The following is a 14,421-nucleotide window of genomic DNA, read 5'->3' on the forward strand; positions in this document are numbered from 1 at the left end:
TTGGACAAGAGCTCACTAGCCCGAGTGAAATTAGAAAGAGGGCAGTAGAGTTCTATGCTGAGCTCTATAAGTGTGAGTACAAAGAGGATAAAACAGTGACACAGCAGTTCTGTGATGGGCTCCCAAAGGTGGCTGCAGAAGCGCAGGTTGAGCTGGAGCAACCATTGTCTTTGCAGGAGTTATACACTGCGTTAAAAGGCATGGAAAATGGAAGGGCACCAGGCATTGATGGGCTTCCCGTTGACTTTTTTAAGTCTTTTTGGGCTATGTTGGGAGAGGATTGGCTTGAGGTAGTTAATGATAGTTTAACCGGAGGGTTACTACCAATAAGCTGCAGAAGGGCTGTCCTCACCCTATTGCCCAAAAAGGGTGACCCTAGGGAGGTGAAGAACTGGAGGCCGGTGGCTTTATTGTGCACTGATTATAAGATATTGTCAAAGGCTTTGTCCAACAGGCTGAGGGAGGTGATGGGGCAAATCATACATACGGACCAGTCCTACTGTGTTCCTGGCAGGCAGATAGGGGATAACATTTCTCTGATTCGTGATTTTTTGGACGTCTCTAAGGCTATTGGGTTGGATGCTGGTCTAATTTCAATTGATCAGGAAAAGGCATTTGACCGAGTTGAACATAAATATTTATGGCACACGCTTGAGGCGTTTGGGTTCAGCTCGGGTTTTATTGCCATGATAAAGGTGATATATGGTGACATTGAAAGTGTATTGAAAGTTAACGGTGGTTTGAGTGCTCCTTTTAAAGTGTGTAGAGGTATTAGGCAGGGATGTTCTTTGTCAGGGATGTTGTATGCCATTGCTATAGAGCCACTACTAAATAGCATTAGAAGTCGCATTGAAGGGGTGTACCTTTCAGAGGATATTCCTCCTATTTGTCTCTCAGCCTATGCTGATGATGTAGTTGTGTTAGTGAAAAATCAAGCGGAGGTGGATAGTTTGAGTATAATGGTTGATCGTTTTAGGGGAATATCCTCTGCAAAGGTAAATTGGGAAAAGAGTTGTGCTTTACAGATTGGAAAATGGGCTGGAGGGATCATGGCTTTGCCAGGGGGGCTAGAATGGTGTAAGGGAGGTTTTAAGTATCTTGGAGTGTACCTAGGAGATGAGGGGACTATGGAAAAAAATTGGAGCGGGGTGGTTGAAATGGTGGAAGGGAGGATGAGGAGATGGCGTTGGTTATTATCTCGTATGTCATATAGGGGGCGCACTATTATAGTTAGTAATGTGATTGCCTCTGCACTGTGGCATCGGTTGTCAGTTTTAGAACCACCATCTGGCCTTCTGGCTAAGATACAGGCAATTATTGTGGATTTCTTTTGGGATAAATATCATTGGGTTCCACAAAGTGTTTTATATTTTTTAAAAGAGGAGGGGGGTCAAGGTCTTGTACATCTTGCTAGTAGAGCTGCTGCTTTCCGGTTTCAGTTTATTCAAAGGTTGCTTTATGGACTGGAAAAGGTGGTGTGGAGAGGGGTGGCAGGTCTTGTATTACAGAGGGTTGGAGGATTAGGATTAAAGAAGGCTTTATTTCTGGTTGATAGTAGACAGATTTCTAGGGAGGGAGTACCTCTGTTTTACAGAGGTCTTCTCAGAGTGTGGAGTATAATGAAGGTGTCCAGACGAACTTCAGCGGAGTCAGTGCATTGGTTGTTGGAGGAACCTCTGGTGTATGGGGCAAGACTGGATTGTACAACTGCAGCTGTTCCACATTTCTCTAAGATTTTGGTGAAGGGCAAAATCATCACCTTAAAACAGTTAATGGCCATGGCTGGGCCCGCCTTAATGGATGGAAGACGGTTGGCTGAACATTTGGGGGTGAGGTCGGAAAGGATTGTCGAACAAATGCTGGGAAGCTGCAGGAAGGCCCTGTCAGAGGAAGAGTGGGGAATGCTTAATAGCCACGAGAAGAAGGGACAAGATGAAGACGTCTCATTTCCAAGACTAGGGATTACACCAAATATCCCAGAGTCAGAGAGAAAGGGTTTATTGTTGGATTTGAGAGGGTTGGAGGAGGTGGGTTTGGATGAGGTGAATGGGAAGGACTTGTATAGGGGGTGTGTCAAGGTGATAAATAAAGATAAATTGAAAAATAGAAAAGACACTCCATGGAGGGTAAATTTGGGAATTGATGACAAGGTAAAGCCAGCATGGAGAGCACTGTACAAACCACCGTTACAAAAGGGTACTGGTGATATGCAATGGAGGGTTTTACATGGCATTATTGCAGTTAATGCTTTTGTATCTGTCATTAACTCAGGTGTTAGAGATGGATATCCTTTTTGTAATATAAGAGAAACAATTTTTCACTGTTTTATGGAGTGTGAGAGGATAAAACCTCTATTGGAAATACTGGAATCTTTGTTTAGAGCTGTAGGTGAGATTTTCAATAACAATGTTTTTATTTTGGGGTTTCAATATAGTAAGCAACAGAAAAGAAAATGTCAACTGTTAAATTTTATTTTGGGACAAGCTAAGATGTCAATTTTTTTGAGTAGGAAACATAAGATAGACACGGGATATGAGAAGGATATAAGATGGGTTTTTAAAGGATTAGTGAAAGCAAGAATAAAAGTGGATTTTGAGTTCTTCTCAGCTGTAAAAGATCTCCCTGTGTTTGAGGAGAAGTGGGCATATGAAGGAGCGCTTTGTTTTGTAGAGGAGGGGAAATTATTTTTTGTTGAGGAAATAAGTTGAATGTATATGTTCTTTTGTATTTTTATTTATTTTGTGTAGGAATTACATTTATTGTTTCATTTCTGAAAAGGCAGTGTGTCATTATTGATGTTAACAAGTGAGTAGAAAATAAAGGTTTTATAAAAACTCAAAACTCTCTCTCTCTCTCTCTCTCTCTCTCTCTCTCTCTCGCATTCTCTCTCTCTTGCATTCTCTCTCTCTCTCCCTCTCTCTCTCTCTCTCTCTCTCTCTCTCTCTCTCTCTCTCTCTCTCTCTCTCTCTCTCTCTCTCTTTCTCACTCACTCTCTCTCTCTCTCTCTCAATCTCCCTCCCTCTCTCATTCTTTCTTTCTCTCTCTCTCTCTCTCTCTCTCTCTCTCTCTCTCTCTCTCTCTCTCTCTCTCTCTCTCTCTCTCTCTCTCATTCTCCCTCCCTCTCATTTTCTCTCTCTTTCTCTCTCTCTCTCTCTCTCTCTCTCTCTCGCATTCTCTCTCTCTCTCTCTCTCTCTCTCTCTCGCATTCTCTCTCTCTCGCATTCTCTCTCGCATTCTCTCTCTCTCTCTCTCTCTCTCTCCCTCTCTCTCTCTCTCTCTCTCATTCTCACTCTCTCTCTCTCTCAATCTCCCTCCCTCTCTCATTCTCTCTCTCATTCTTTCTCTCTCTCTCTCTCTCTCTCTCTCTCTCTCGCATTCTCTCTCTCTCTCTCTCTCTCTCTCTCTCGCATTCTCTCTCTCATTCTCCCTCCCTCTCATTTTCTCTCTCTCTCTCTCTCTCTCATTCTTCCCCCCCCTCTCTCTCTCTCTCTCTCTCTCTCTCTCTCTCTCTCTCTCTCTCTCTCTCTCTCTCTCTCTCTCTCTCTCTCTCTCTCTCTCTCTTTCTCTCTCTCTCTCAGGACACAGTGTCAGTCCACAGGCCTAGTTTCTATGCAGACAGGTTCTACAAGTTCTGCAGCACCACTGTCTTCAGAAAGAGCTGCTGTGAGTAGAAACACATTACACTACATACTACAAATGTTTTTATTTGATATTTCATTCACGCTTTATTTGACGTGCATCTTATGAAGGCTTCATATAAACTTCATAAGCACGACATTAATGCTTCACAAATCATCAATAACTGTATAGCTGTGTGACATAACCATGCATTTATTTATTCACATTTATTAATCCTTTATAGATCATGAAATACAGTTATATATGAATCCCATTTATGTAGTGCTTATGAAGCATATATGAATGCTTTTTGAAGCCTTCATAAGATGCATTTAAAATAAAACAGGAACGATATTTCTGCTCACAAACCATATATCGAGATGGAGTAATTGATTCATTGAGTTTTCCATCTGACTGATTTCATTTTCCTCTGTCCTCCCTCCTTCTCTCATCTTCTCCTCCCATCCAGCCCTGAGGTCTTCTCCCTCCAAGAGGGGGCGAGGAGGGGCTCTGCCCGCACCCAAAAACAGTGTCCAAACACAGCTCTCCATAGAAAGAGTGGAGAACCAGGAGAACGAGGACCTGCACCTCAGAGCGGCTCGCGGCTCCCGCCTGCTGGAGGAGGACGGTAAGACAGTTACTACACTCCACATCCATGCAGAGGGTGACCTGAAAATGGCAGACAAGTGTTTGAGGACCGAGCTCTTTTCAACACAAGCTATTTAGGTGACGTGTCATGTTCTCTAGTGGTAGATTACTAATACTGATACTGTTTTCAATGTCAGCAATTTAATGAGCAATTTAATTCAAAATTGGGGTTGAATGGGTCTCTCTCTCTCTCTGTCAGGTCAGAGAGAGCACCCCCACACTCCTCCATCTTTTGAGGATGCGACCACAGCATCCATTGCGACCACTCTCTCCCCCAACAACTCTCTCCCTACCACACCGTTTGACACACCAGAACACCCACGCTTCAGGTACACGTATAAATGCACACACACACACACACACACACACACACACACACACACACACACACACACACACACACACACACACACACACACACACACACACACACACACACACACACACACACACACACACACACACACACACACACACACACACACACACACACACACACACACACTCCTACATATACACACTCACCTGTCTCTGTTCTACCCTTCAGGAGGCCAACTCATTCTCCACGGGACCATGAAGACAGGTAAGCAGTCTTATTTCTTATGCTTCAATCCAACACATCTCATCCCATCTGACCATTCTGACTGTGATTGAAGATCTGATGTCACTTCCTGTGCTGTCCCATGTAGTTTCAGGTCACAGCTGGAAGTAGTGGAGGTGCACGATCAAACCGTCACTGTGGCGGTGGAGGTGAAGAGGGAACCTACAACCAGGTACACACACACACACACACACACACACACACACACACACACACACACACACACACACACACACACACACACACACACACACACACACACACACACACACACACACACACACACACACACACACACACACACACACACACACACACCTATCTGACCGTAGCGTTTCTATCTCTGTCACAGTGTGGTTCCAGAGGACCTTCAGGATACTAAAGTAACAGAGGAGAAAGTCATCACACAGGACACAGCTGCTGCCCCCACCTCCTCTACACCTCTTTCAACCCCTCCTTCCTCCTCCACCCCTCCATCCTCCACCCCTCCCTCCTCATTCCCTCCAGCTTCCACTCTCCCTCATTCACTTCCTCCCTCAATCTCTTCCTCCTCTGCCCCTCACTCTAACTCCACTCTGCCCTATTCTTTCACTCGTCCTTCCTCCACCCCTCAGTCATCAGCTGTCATCGCCTCCACCCTTCCACCCTCTGCAGTCCCTCAAGCCTCCGCCCCTCCCTCTTCCACCACTCCTGCATCTACCCACCCCTCCTCCTCTCCCCATTCTTCACTCCTTCCCACCACCCCTCCCTTCTCTCTCCCTCCGAGCCCCCAGGTGACAGCGGAACGCTATTCGTCCAATCATCTGTCTGTCACCTCGTCCGTCAGCCACAACTCACTGGAGGGGGAGGTGCCAGTCTCTGACATCTACTTCGTAAGTCGTGTGTGTGCGTGCGTGCGTGTATTCTTGACTGCTTGTGTGTGTGTGCGTGTGTGGGTGACTGCTTGTATGTGCGTGTGTGCGTGTGTGCATGCGTGTGTGTGTGTGTGTGTGTGTGTGTGTGTGTGTGTGACTGCTTGTGTGTATGTGTGTGTGTGTGTGTGTGTGTGTGTGTGTGTGTGTGTGTGTGTGTGTGTGTGTGTGTGTGTGTGTGTGTGTGTGTGTGTGTGTGTGTGCGTGCGTGTGTTGGGTGTGCGTGCGCGTGTGTGTGTGTGTGTGTGTGTGCGTGTGCGTGTGTGTGTGCGCGTGCGCGCGTGCGCGTGTGTGTGTGTGTGTGTGTGTGTGTGTGTGTGTGTGCGTGCGTGCGTGCGTGTGTTGGGTGTGACAGCTCTTTTTGTTTACTGGGGTTTTGGATTTCTTACTGTTGGGCAGTAAGGACAGCATGTTTGATCTATGAGGGTGAGGGTGTGTGTAGTTTGCTGCTATCGATCATTAATCACAAAGTGTGGCTTTAAAGCATGTGGCGATAGAGGTTGGATTGACCCCTGAGACACCACATGCTGGATTATAACTATACTGCTGAAACAGCAATGGGGAGAGAGTACAGAATACAGCACTAAAAGTCTGTTCTGTATTGTGTTGTGTGTATTGCATGATGTTTCCATGTTTGCATGGTGCATGTGTGTGGCGCATGCCTGGCCCATCCATATTAATCCAGTCATCTGGTTCATAATCCCTCAGTCATGTGATTCATAATCCCTCAGTCATGTGATTCATAATCCCTCAGTCATGTGATTCATAATCCCTCAGTCATGTGATTCATAATCCCTCAGTCATGTGATTCATAATCCCTCAGTCATGTGATTCATAATCCCTCAGTCATGTGATTCATAATCACTCAGTCATGTGATTCATAATCTCTCAGTCATGTGATTCATAATCACTCAGTCATGTGATTCATAATCCCTCAGTCATGTGATTCATAATCACTCAGTCATGTGATTCATAATCTCTCAGTCATGTGATTCATAATCACTCAGTCATGTGATTCATAATCACTCAGTCATGTCAGTATATGTTGTCAATAGCAGTCAGTAACAGACTGGTGGTTCATTCAACATACAGTGAGCTCCAGAAGTATTTGGACAGTGACACATTACTGTTGTTTTGGCTCTGTGCTCCATCACTTTGGATTTGAAATGAAACAATGACAATGACTATAGCTTTAATTTGAGGGGGTTTTCATCCATATCAGGTGAACCGTTTATAAATTACTAAACTTTTTGTACATTTTAGGGGACCAAAAGTATTGGGACAAATTCACTTATAAAAACGGTTCTTCGGCTGTCCCCATAGGAGAACCCTTTGAAGAACCCCTTTTGGTTCCAAGCAGAACCCTTTTGGTTCCAGTTAGAACCCTTTCCACAGAGAGTTCTACATGGACCCCAAAAGAGTTCAACCTGGAACCAAAAAGGGTTCTCCTATGCGGACAGCCGCAGAACCCTTTAGGAACCCTATGTTTTAAGAGTGTAATGATGAGAGGTTAGCATGTCTTGGGGGTATGATATGTGGGCGTCTGAGACAAAACAGCTGTAATTGGTCCCTGTCCCGATACTGTTGGAGCTCACTGTACAGTATGTTCTTTCTTCATCCATTTTGGAGGTGTATTATTCCATCTTCACTCTCTTTTTACTCTCTCTCCGCTGTCCCATCCAACTCCTGTCACACTCCCTCTGTCTGTGTCTGTATCTGTGTCTGTGTCTGTGTCTGTCTCTCTCTCTCTCCTCTCTCTCTCTGTGTCTCTGTCTCTCTCGATTTCGCTGTGTCTTCGTTTATCTCTCTGTGTCTCCCTCTCTCTCTTTCTGTCTGTCTGTGTGTCTCTGTCTCTCTCTCTCTCTCTTTCTCTCTGTATGTCCCTCGCTCTCTTTCTGTCTGTGTGTCTCTTTCTTTTTGTCTCTCTTTGTCCCTCTCTCTCTAGCCACTCTCCCTCTGTTTCTCATACTCTTACCTTGTCCATTTCTCTTCATCTACTCCCCTATCCTTACATGTGTCTGTGTGTGTGTCTTGTGTCTGCGTGTGTGTCATGTGTCTGTGTATTATCAGTATGCTGATGGGAGGTACTGGGTGTACTCCCCAATGCTGGGTCGTAAGAAACTCAACTCAAGCTCAAGCTGCAATGTAAGTCACGGCTGCTGGTTGCACAAGCCCTAGTTTTGTAGTGAAACGTAAAGTGTTGACGACTCGTGTAGGCTTCCTTCTCCTGATTCTGAGCTTGTAGTGCCCATCTCAAATCAACCACTACCTTACCTAGCCCCTTAGGCACTTTTTGTAGCCAAGTTTGAGCAAAATGGAACACCTACCACATGGAGCTAACCTACCACATGGAGCTAACACCTACCACATGGAACTAACACCTACCACATGGAACTAACACCTACCACATGGAACTAACACCTACCACATGGAGCTAACACCTACCACATGGAACTAACACCTACCACATGGAACTAACACCTACCACATGGAACTAACACCTACCACATGGAACTAACACCTACCACATGGAACTAACACCTACCACATGGAACTAACACCTACCACATGGAACTAACACCTACCACATGGAACTAACACCTACTACATGGAACTAACACCTACCACATGGAACTAACACCTACCACATGGAACTAACACCTACCACATGGAACTAACACCTACCACATGGAACTAACACCTACTACATGGAACTAACACCTACCACATGGAACTAACACCTACTACATGGAACTAACACCTACCACATGGAACTAACACCTACTACATGGAACTAACACCTACCACATGGAACTAACACCTACCACATGGAACTAACACCTACCACATGGAACTAACACCTACCACATGGAACTAACACCTACCACATGGAGCTAACACCTACCACATGGAACTAACACCTACCACATGGAACTAACACCTACCACATGGAGCTATATAGGACTTGTAGAATGTCTTCCTCCCTAAATGTACTTGTCTCTCTCTCCTCCTCCTGGTCTTGTGGTTGTGCTGCCTGTGTGTCTGCTGCCTCTGCTGGTTGGCTGGTGTAACAACAGAATCAGGAGGACAGGAGCTGGATGTACTCTCCGCTGCACTACGGCTCAGAGTCCAGACATGACTCTGATGGGGAGAGCCAGATGGTAAGTGTGCACTTCATTTATACCCCACGCAGAGATGTGTTTACTTGGCTCATACACTAACTCCCTCTCTCCCTCTCTCTCAAATTCCTCTTTTATTTTCTTACTAGTAAGTTGTGTGAAGTGTCCAATGTAAGCAAATCACTTGAGAGGATTGAAGACTACAGGCTGAAGCTGTGATGCTTTACGAAGCCCCATAATGCCCCATGAATCTTCTACAGCGTTCTATAACCCTTGTGGCCCAAGCTGCATGTGACGGCTTGTTTTACCCACTGGGATGAAGAAGTACTCTGTGGGAAGACTTGTTTCTACTTTGGCACCACTTTTCCCAACACACACGCACGCACGCACGCACGCACGCACGCACGCACGCAAAGACAGACAGACAGACACCCCCCCCCCCCCCCACAACCAACATTGCTTCCTAAAAAAGTATGCAACAATACTGGTTGATTTGCCACAGAATCAACTCAAATATTAAAGGATGCATAGTCATCAATGGGTGTGTTGTGAGTAAAAGCATAGTGCAACCATTTCAAACATCAGCTAAGGCATCCCAGAGAGTGTCATTCAGGTCTGTAGTTGTTCTTGTTGTCTTGTTAACAATCATATTTTACTTGTGTGACTTGTCCCCGTGTGGCTCAGTTGGTAGAGCATGGCGCTTGCAACGCCAGGGTTGTGGGTTCGATTCCCACGGGGGGCCAGTACAAAATAAAAAAGTATGAATGTATGTACTTGTAAGTCGCTCTGGATAAGAGCGTCTGCTAAATGACTTAAATGTAAATGTAAATGTTGTGCTTGACTCAAAGCCATGTGTTCATGTAATATCATGTATTGAATATGATTGATTATATTGTAATGTCAGGTTTTGGACTCCTATGGTTAAATGTTGGAGAGTTTTGTTTTTTTATGAAGCAAACCTTTTTTTCTCAGTTGTTGTATATAATGTTTTACCGTGTTCACCTGTCTGGTGGTGATGGCTTTACATTCAACTCAATCATGTGTGCTGTTTTGCATTCTCACGGGGCACATTCAAGTCTTCACAATATTCATGAAAACATGAAAATTGTATTGAGCTTATAGCATTTAAAAAATCAACATTCTGCAAATGATTTTGAATCCATAATATATTTAGTGAATTGTAAATAGTGTGAGTGATAGTGAGCCAGAGAGTTAGAAAGGAAAAGAAGATGTTGCACTTTGTCCTGGTCAATAATATAAAAGGTCAAGGGTTAAAAAAGATTCTAACTTGTTCCAGTCCAGGGAAGTATAAAGGTTATAAAGATTACTGTGACATTTAATCATCTCCATCCTTCTAAAGGTGCAATCTGTAACTTCTCATTCCCCCTGCGGCAAGAATCACAATCGACCTGAAACAAAACACAAAGAAAACATATTTAGTAAGATTTTGCCAATGATATATACGACATTCCGCATCAGTCCCCCGAAAAGTGTTGAGCCGAATTGACAGATTACAGATTATCCCTTGAAGACAAATCACTGCTGGCTGTTTGTGTATAAAGTATGTGGACAAGGAGTTAGAGCTTATCATCATATCAAATAAAATAATATATTGTTTAAGAAACATTGAATTTGTTGGATTATCACATTTCTCTCACTTAAACCCATTTTGGTTACGACTTTGTTTAACTTCCTATGGAACATAATGGATGCTATTTATTTATTTGTCTACTGGTGCAAATACTTGACAAATCTGACTCATAGAGCTACTATAATGAACAGACCTGCAGAAGTTCAAGAGCATTTCAATGGAAAACTGGATTGAAAACTGGATAGAAATCTTTGTCTTGGGTAGTTTTTTCCACTAGGTGGCAGCGTTATCCCGCTCAGAAGACTTGAGCATATTGACATAACTGTAACTATTGTGAAATTCAATGCCAATATTTTCATGCACATTTGTTTCTCATTTCCCATATGAGGATTTTTTGTTTGTGTTCTTGACTTTTTTAAAAGTCTGTGAGTCTGATCATCAATGTTTGCTGTTTTCTGTTCTAAGAGAGAGAGTGTGTGTGTGTGTGCGTGCGTGCGTGTGTCTTGGAGCTAAAATAAAACATCTGCCTAGGGTCAATATGACTCAATCTGAGGCTTGTTTAGTCTCAGGCAACACATTTCTATTTCTATTCTATTCTGTTTGTCTACAGTATTCTCCACATCTACCACACAAGGGAAAAACCTCCACTATTCTCCACCTCTACCACACAAGGGAAAAACCTCTACTATTCTCCACATCTACCACAGAAGGGAAAAACCTCCACTATTCTCCACCTCTACCACACAAGGGAAAATCTCCACTATTCTCCACCTCTACTACAGAAGGGAAAAACCTCCACTATTCTCCACCTCTACCACACAAGGGAAAAACCTCCACTATTCTCCACCTCTACCACACAAGGGAAAAACCTCCACTATTCTCCACATCTACCACAGAAGGGGAAAATCTCCACTATTCTCCACATCTACCACAGAAGGGGAAAACCTCCACTATTCTCCACATCTACCACACAAGGGAAAAACCTCCACTATTCTCCACATCTACCACAGAAGGGGAAAACCTCCACTATTCTCCACCTCTACTACAGAAGGGGAAAACCTACACTATTCTCCACATCTACCACACAAGGGGAAAACCTACAGTAAAATATGAAATTGATGAGAGAAATATAGTAAAAAGAAAGGGCAAAACAGAATTGAGCTGTTTGTGAATTTGACTGTGGGTATGTGTGTGTATGTGTGAATGTCATTGCGGGTATGTGTGTTTGTGTGTGTGAATGTCATTGTGGGTATGCGTGCATGTGTGTGTGAGTGTGAATGTCATTGCGGGTGTTAACTCAGCCCTGTCTGGCCATAATGGAATCTCTGATGGACAGGGATCAAAGGCTGCTGGTCCAATCTTCTCCTTTAATGAAAACAAGATTCCTCTTTCTCTTCCCTCACTCCCTCTTTCTCTCTCTTCATCTCCTCTCTCTCATACACTGACTGTACAAAACATTAAGGACACCTGCTCTTTCCATGACATAGACTAACCAGGTGAATCCAGGTGAAAAAGCTGTGATCCCTTATTGATGTCACTTCTTAAATCCACTTCAATCAGTGTAGATGAAGGGGAGGGGACAGGTTAAAGAAGCATTTTTAAGCCTTAAGACAATTGAGACATGGATTGTGTATGTGTGCTATTCAGAGGGTGAATGGGCAAGACAAAATATTTAAGAGTGAGAGTGAAGGTGAGGAATGATTGCTGTGTCTTTGCAGCAATAATCGTAAGCTGATCGGAATTCCGTGCTGTTGGTTTGGGATTTTGGGATGATGTCTGGGTGGTGTCACATTGGACCAAGACATACAGAGCATTCAGAAAGTATTCAGACCCCTTCCGTTTCCCCACATTTTGTTACGCTACAGCCTTATTCTACAATTAATCAGCATTTTTTCTGTATTTCTGTTTTTCATTAGTAATACAAAAAGGCACTCGCACATCTGAGCAATCTTATTTGCAGGTGCATGGCATCAATTGAACAAGATGAAGGAAAAGGAAACCGCACACTGCTCTTGATAGTATCACCGATATTTAATAAGCTTTACGTATCGGCCACACGGCCTTCGTCAGAGCTTTTGGGATTTTTTGAAAGTTGCACCCTTATGTAGACCTGGCTCCACCCACATCCGTTCTACACATCGAAGGGGGTTGGAAGCAAAGGAAAATAAATAAGTGCTACCAAATATAACAATGTGCATTTCATAACTCTTACAAAAGTGTATAAATAAGGCGTATTGAACACTTCTGTATAATCTCAATGAGGACATAGCAAGTTCATTAGTCATTGGGTACATCATATGAAAAACGTCAGAATAATCTACAAGAGACACACATTTCATGTTCCAATTCACAGCATAACATACAAAGGCATTTCATCATTAAGTCCTTTTGGAAACAATGTCTGGAGGGTGAAAATCCAAAAACATTCTCTTTTACTCAGAGTATTATTAATATCACCTCCCCTGTCTGATATCTTAACTTTCTCTATGCCACAAAATCTAAAGGTGGAAATGTCATGCTTCATGTCATTGAAATGTACAGCGACTGGAGCTACAAAAAAGACCCGCTAAAGCTACAGAACACTCCGTAATGTTCACAACTACATATACTTTGAATTCGCGAAAAGTGGGAGAGGTGGTCAAGAAACACTGGCATATTTTATCATCTGACCCAGCTTTGCCGGCTGAATTTAAATATCCACCACGTATTGTGTATAGGAGAGGTCGCAATTTACGCGATAAATTGGTTCATGCCAACTGCCAGCCACTTAAGAAAATTAGCCAAGCACTTTTACGCCCTCTACCAAATGGTAGCTATAAATGCAGAGGATGCGCACAGTGCAACAACATGATGAAGTGTCAATATTTCTGTCACCCACACACAGGAAAAAGGTTCCAAATAAATGACATTATTACGTGTTCCACCACCCATGTTATTTACATTATTAAATGTCCATGTGGGCTCTGTTATGTCGGTAAAACCACCCGCTCTCTTAAACAGAGAATTAGTGAACATAAAAGTTCAATCAGGAGAAACGACAGGGAGTATCCAGTCGCTGTACATTTCAATGACATGAAGCATGACATTTCCACCTTTAGATTTTGTGGCATAGAGAAAGTTAAGATATCAGACAGGGGAGGTGATATTAATAATACTCTGAGTAAAAGAGAATGTTTTTGGATTTTCACCCTCCAGACATTGTTTCCAAAAGGACTTAATGATGAAATGCCTTTGTATGTTATGCTGTGAATTGGAACATGAAATGTGTGTCTCTTGTAGATTATTCTGACGTTTTTCATATGATGTACCCAATGACTAATGAACTTGCTATGTCCTCATTGAGATTATACAGAAGTGTTCAATACGCCTTATTTATACACTTTTGTAAGAGTTATGAAATGCACATTGTTATATTTGGTAGCACTTATTTATTTTCCTTTGCTTCCAACCCCCTTCGATGTGTAGAACGGATGTGGGTGGAGCCAGGTCTACATAAGGGTGCAACTTTCAAAAAATCCCAAAAGCTCTGACGAAGGCCGTGTGGCCGATACGTAAAGCTTATTAAATATCGGTGATACTATCAAGAGCAGTGTGCGGTTTCCTTTTCCTTCATGTTTTTCATTAGTAAAAATTAGCAAACAGTTCTAAAAACCTGTTTTTGCCTTGTCATTATGGCGTATTGTGTGTAGATTGACGAGGGGAAAAAACGATTGAATCCATTTTAGAATGAGGCTCTAATCTTAAAAAAGAAAGCCCTGTACTTAGACACACACCGTTTGCCACCGCCGAGGTCTCCTCCAGGTCTACGCCATTGTAATTTCCTCCTGGCGGTACTCTCTTGACATCTATGACGATCTATACACCTGGCTGTCGTCACAGCGATTGGTGTTCATTTACATTCTCAAGGCATGGTGTTTGTGTGCTTGTACAGTA

General features: G+C 43.3%; 1 protein-coding gene across 4 annotated transcripts in view; it reads left to right on the forward strand.

The window, feature by feature from the left end:
• LOC129813904 (phosphatidylinositol 4-phosphate 5-kinase type-1 gamma-like) overlaps nt 1–14,041 on the forward strand; it is a 44,202-nt gene extending 30,161 nt beyond the window's left edge. Inside the window, exons 11-19 of one of the 4 annotated variants that reach the window (XM_055866510.1) lie at nt 3,579–3,663; nt 4,088–4,246; nt 4,466–4,595; nt 4,814–4,849; nt 4,956–5,039; nt 5,220–5,739; nt 7,849–7,923; nt 8,856–8,939; nt 11,099–14,041. In XM_055866510.1, coding sequence (XP_055722485.1) covers nt 3,579–3,663; nt 4,088–4,246; nt 4,466–4,595; nt 4,814–4,849; nt 4,956–5,039; nt 5,220–5,739; nt 7,849–7,923; nt 8,856–8,939; nt 11,099–11,659 — 1,734 coding nt within the window. In that variant the 3' untranslated portion in view covers nt 11,660–14,041. Of the gene's footprint in view, nt 1–3,578; nt 3,664–4,087; nt 4,247–4,465; nt 4,596–4,813; nt 4,850–4,955; nt 5,040–5,219; nt 5,740–7,848; nt 7,924–8,855; nt 8,940–9,046; nt 10,524–11,098 lie in introns of those variants that run through there. The other 3 variants (XM_055866513.1, XM_055866512.1, XM_055866511.1) reach the window with 3 other exon arrangements.
• Nucleotides 14,042–14,421: the final 380 nt, after the last annotated feature.

The sequence above is a fragment of the Salvelinus fontinalis genome, chromosome 17 (genome assembly GCF_029448725.1).
Source record: "Salvelinus fontinalis isolate EN_2023a chromosome 17, ASM2944872v1, whole genome shotgun sequence".
Classification (NCBI taxonomy): Eukaryota; Metazoa; Chordata; class Actinopteri; order Salmoniformes; family Salmonidae; genus Salvelinus; species Salvelinus fontinalis.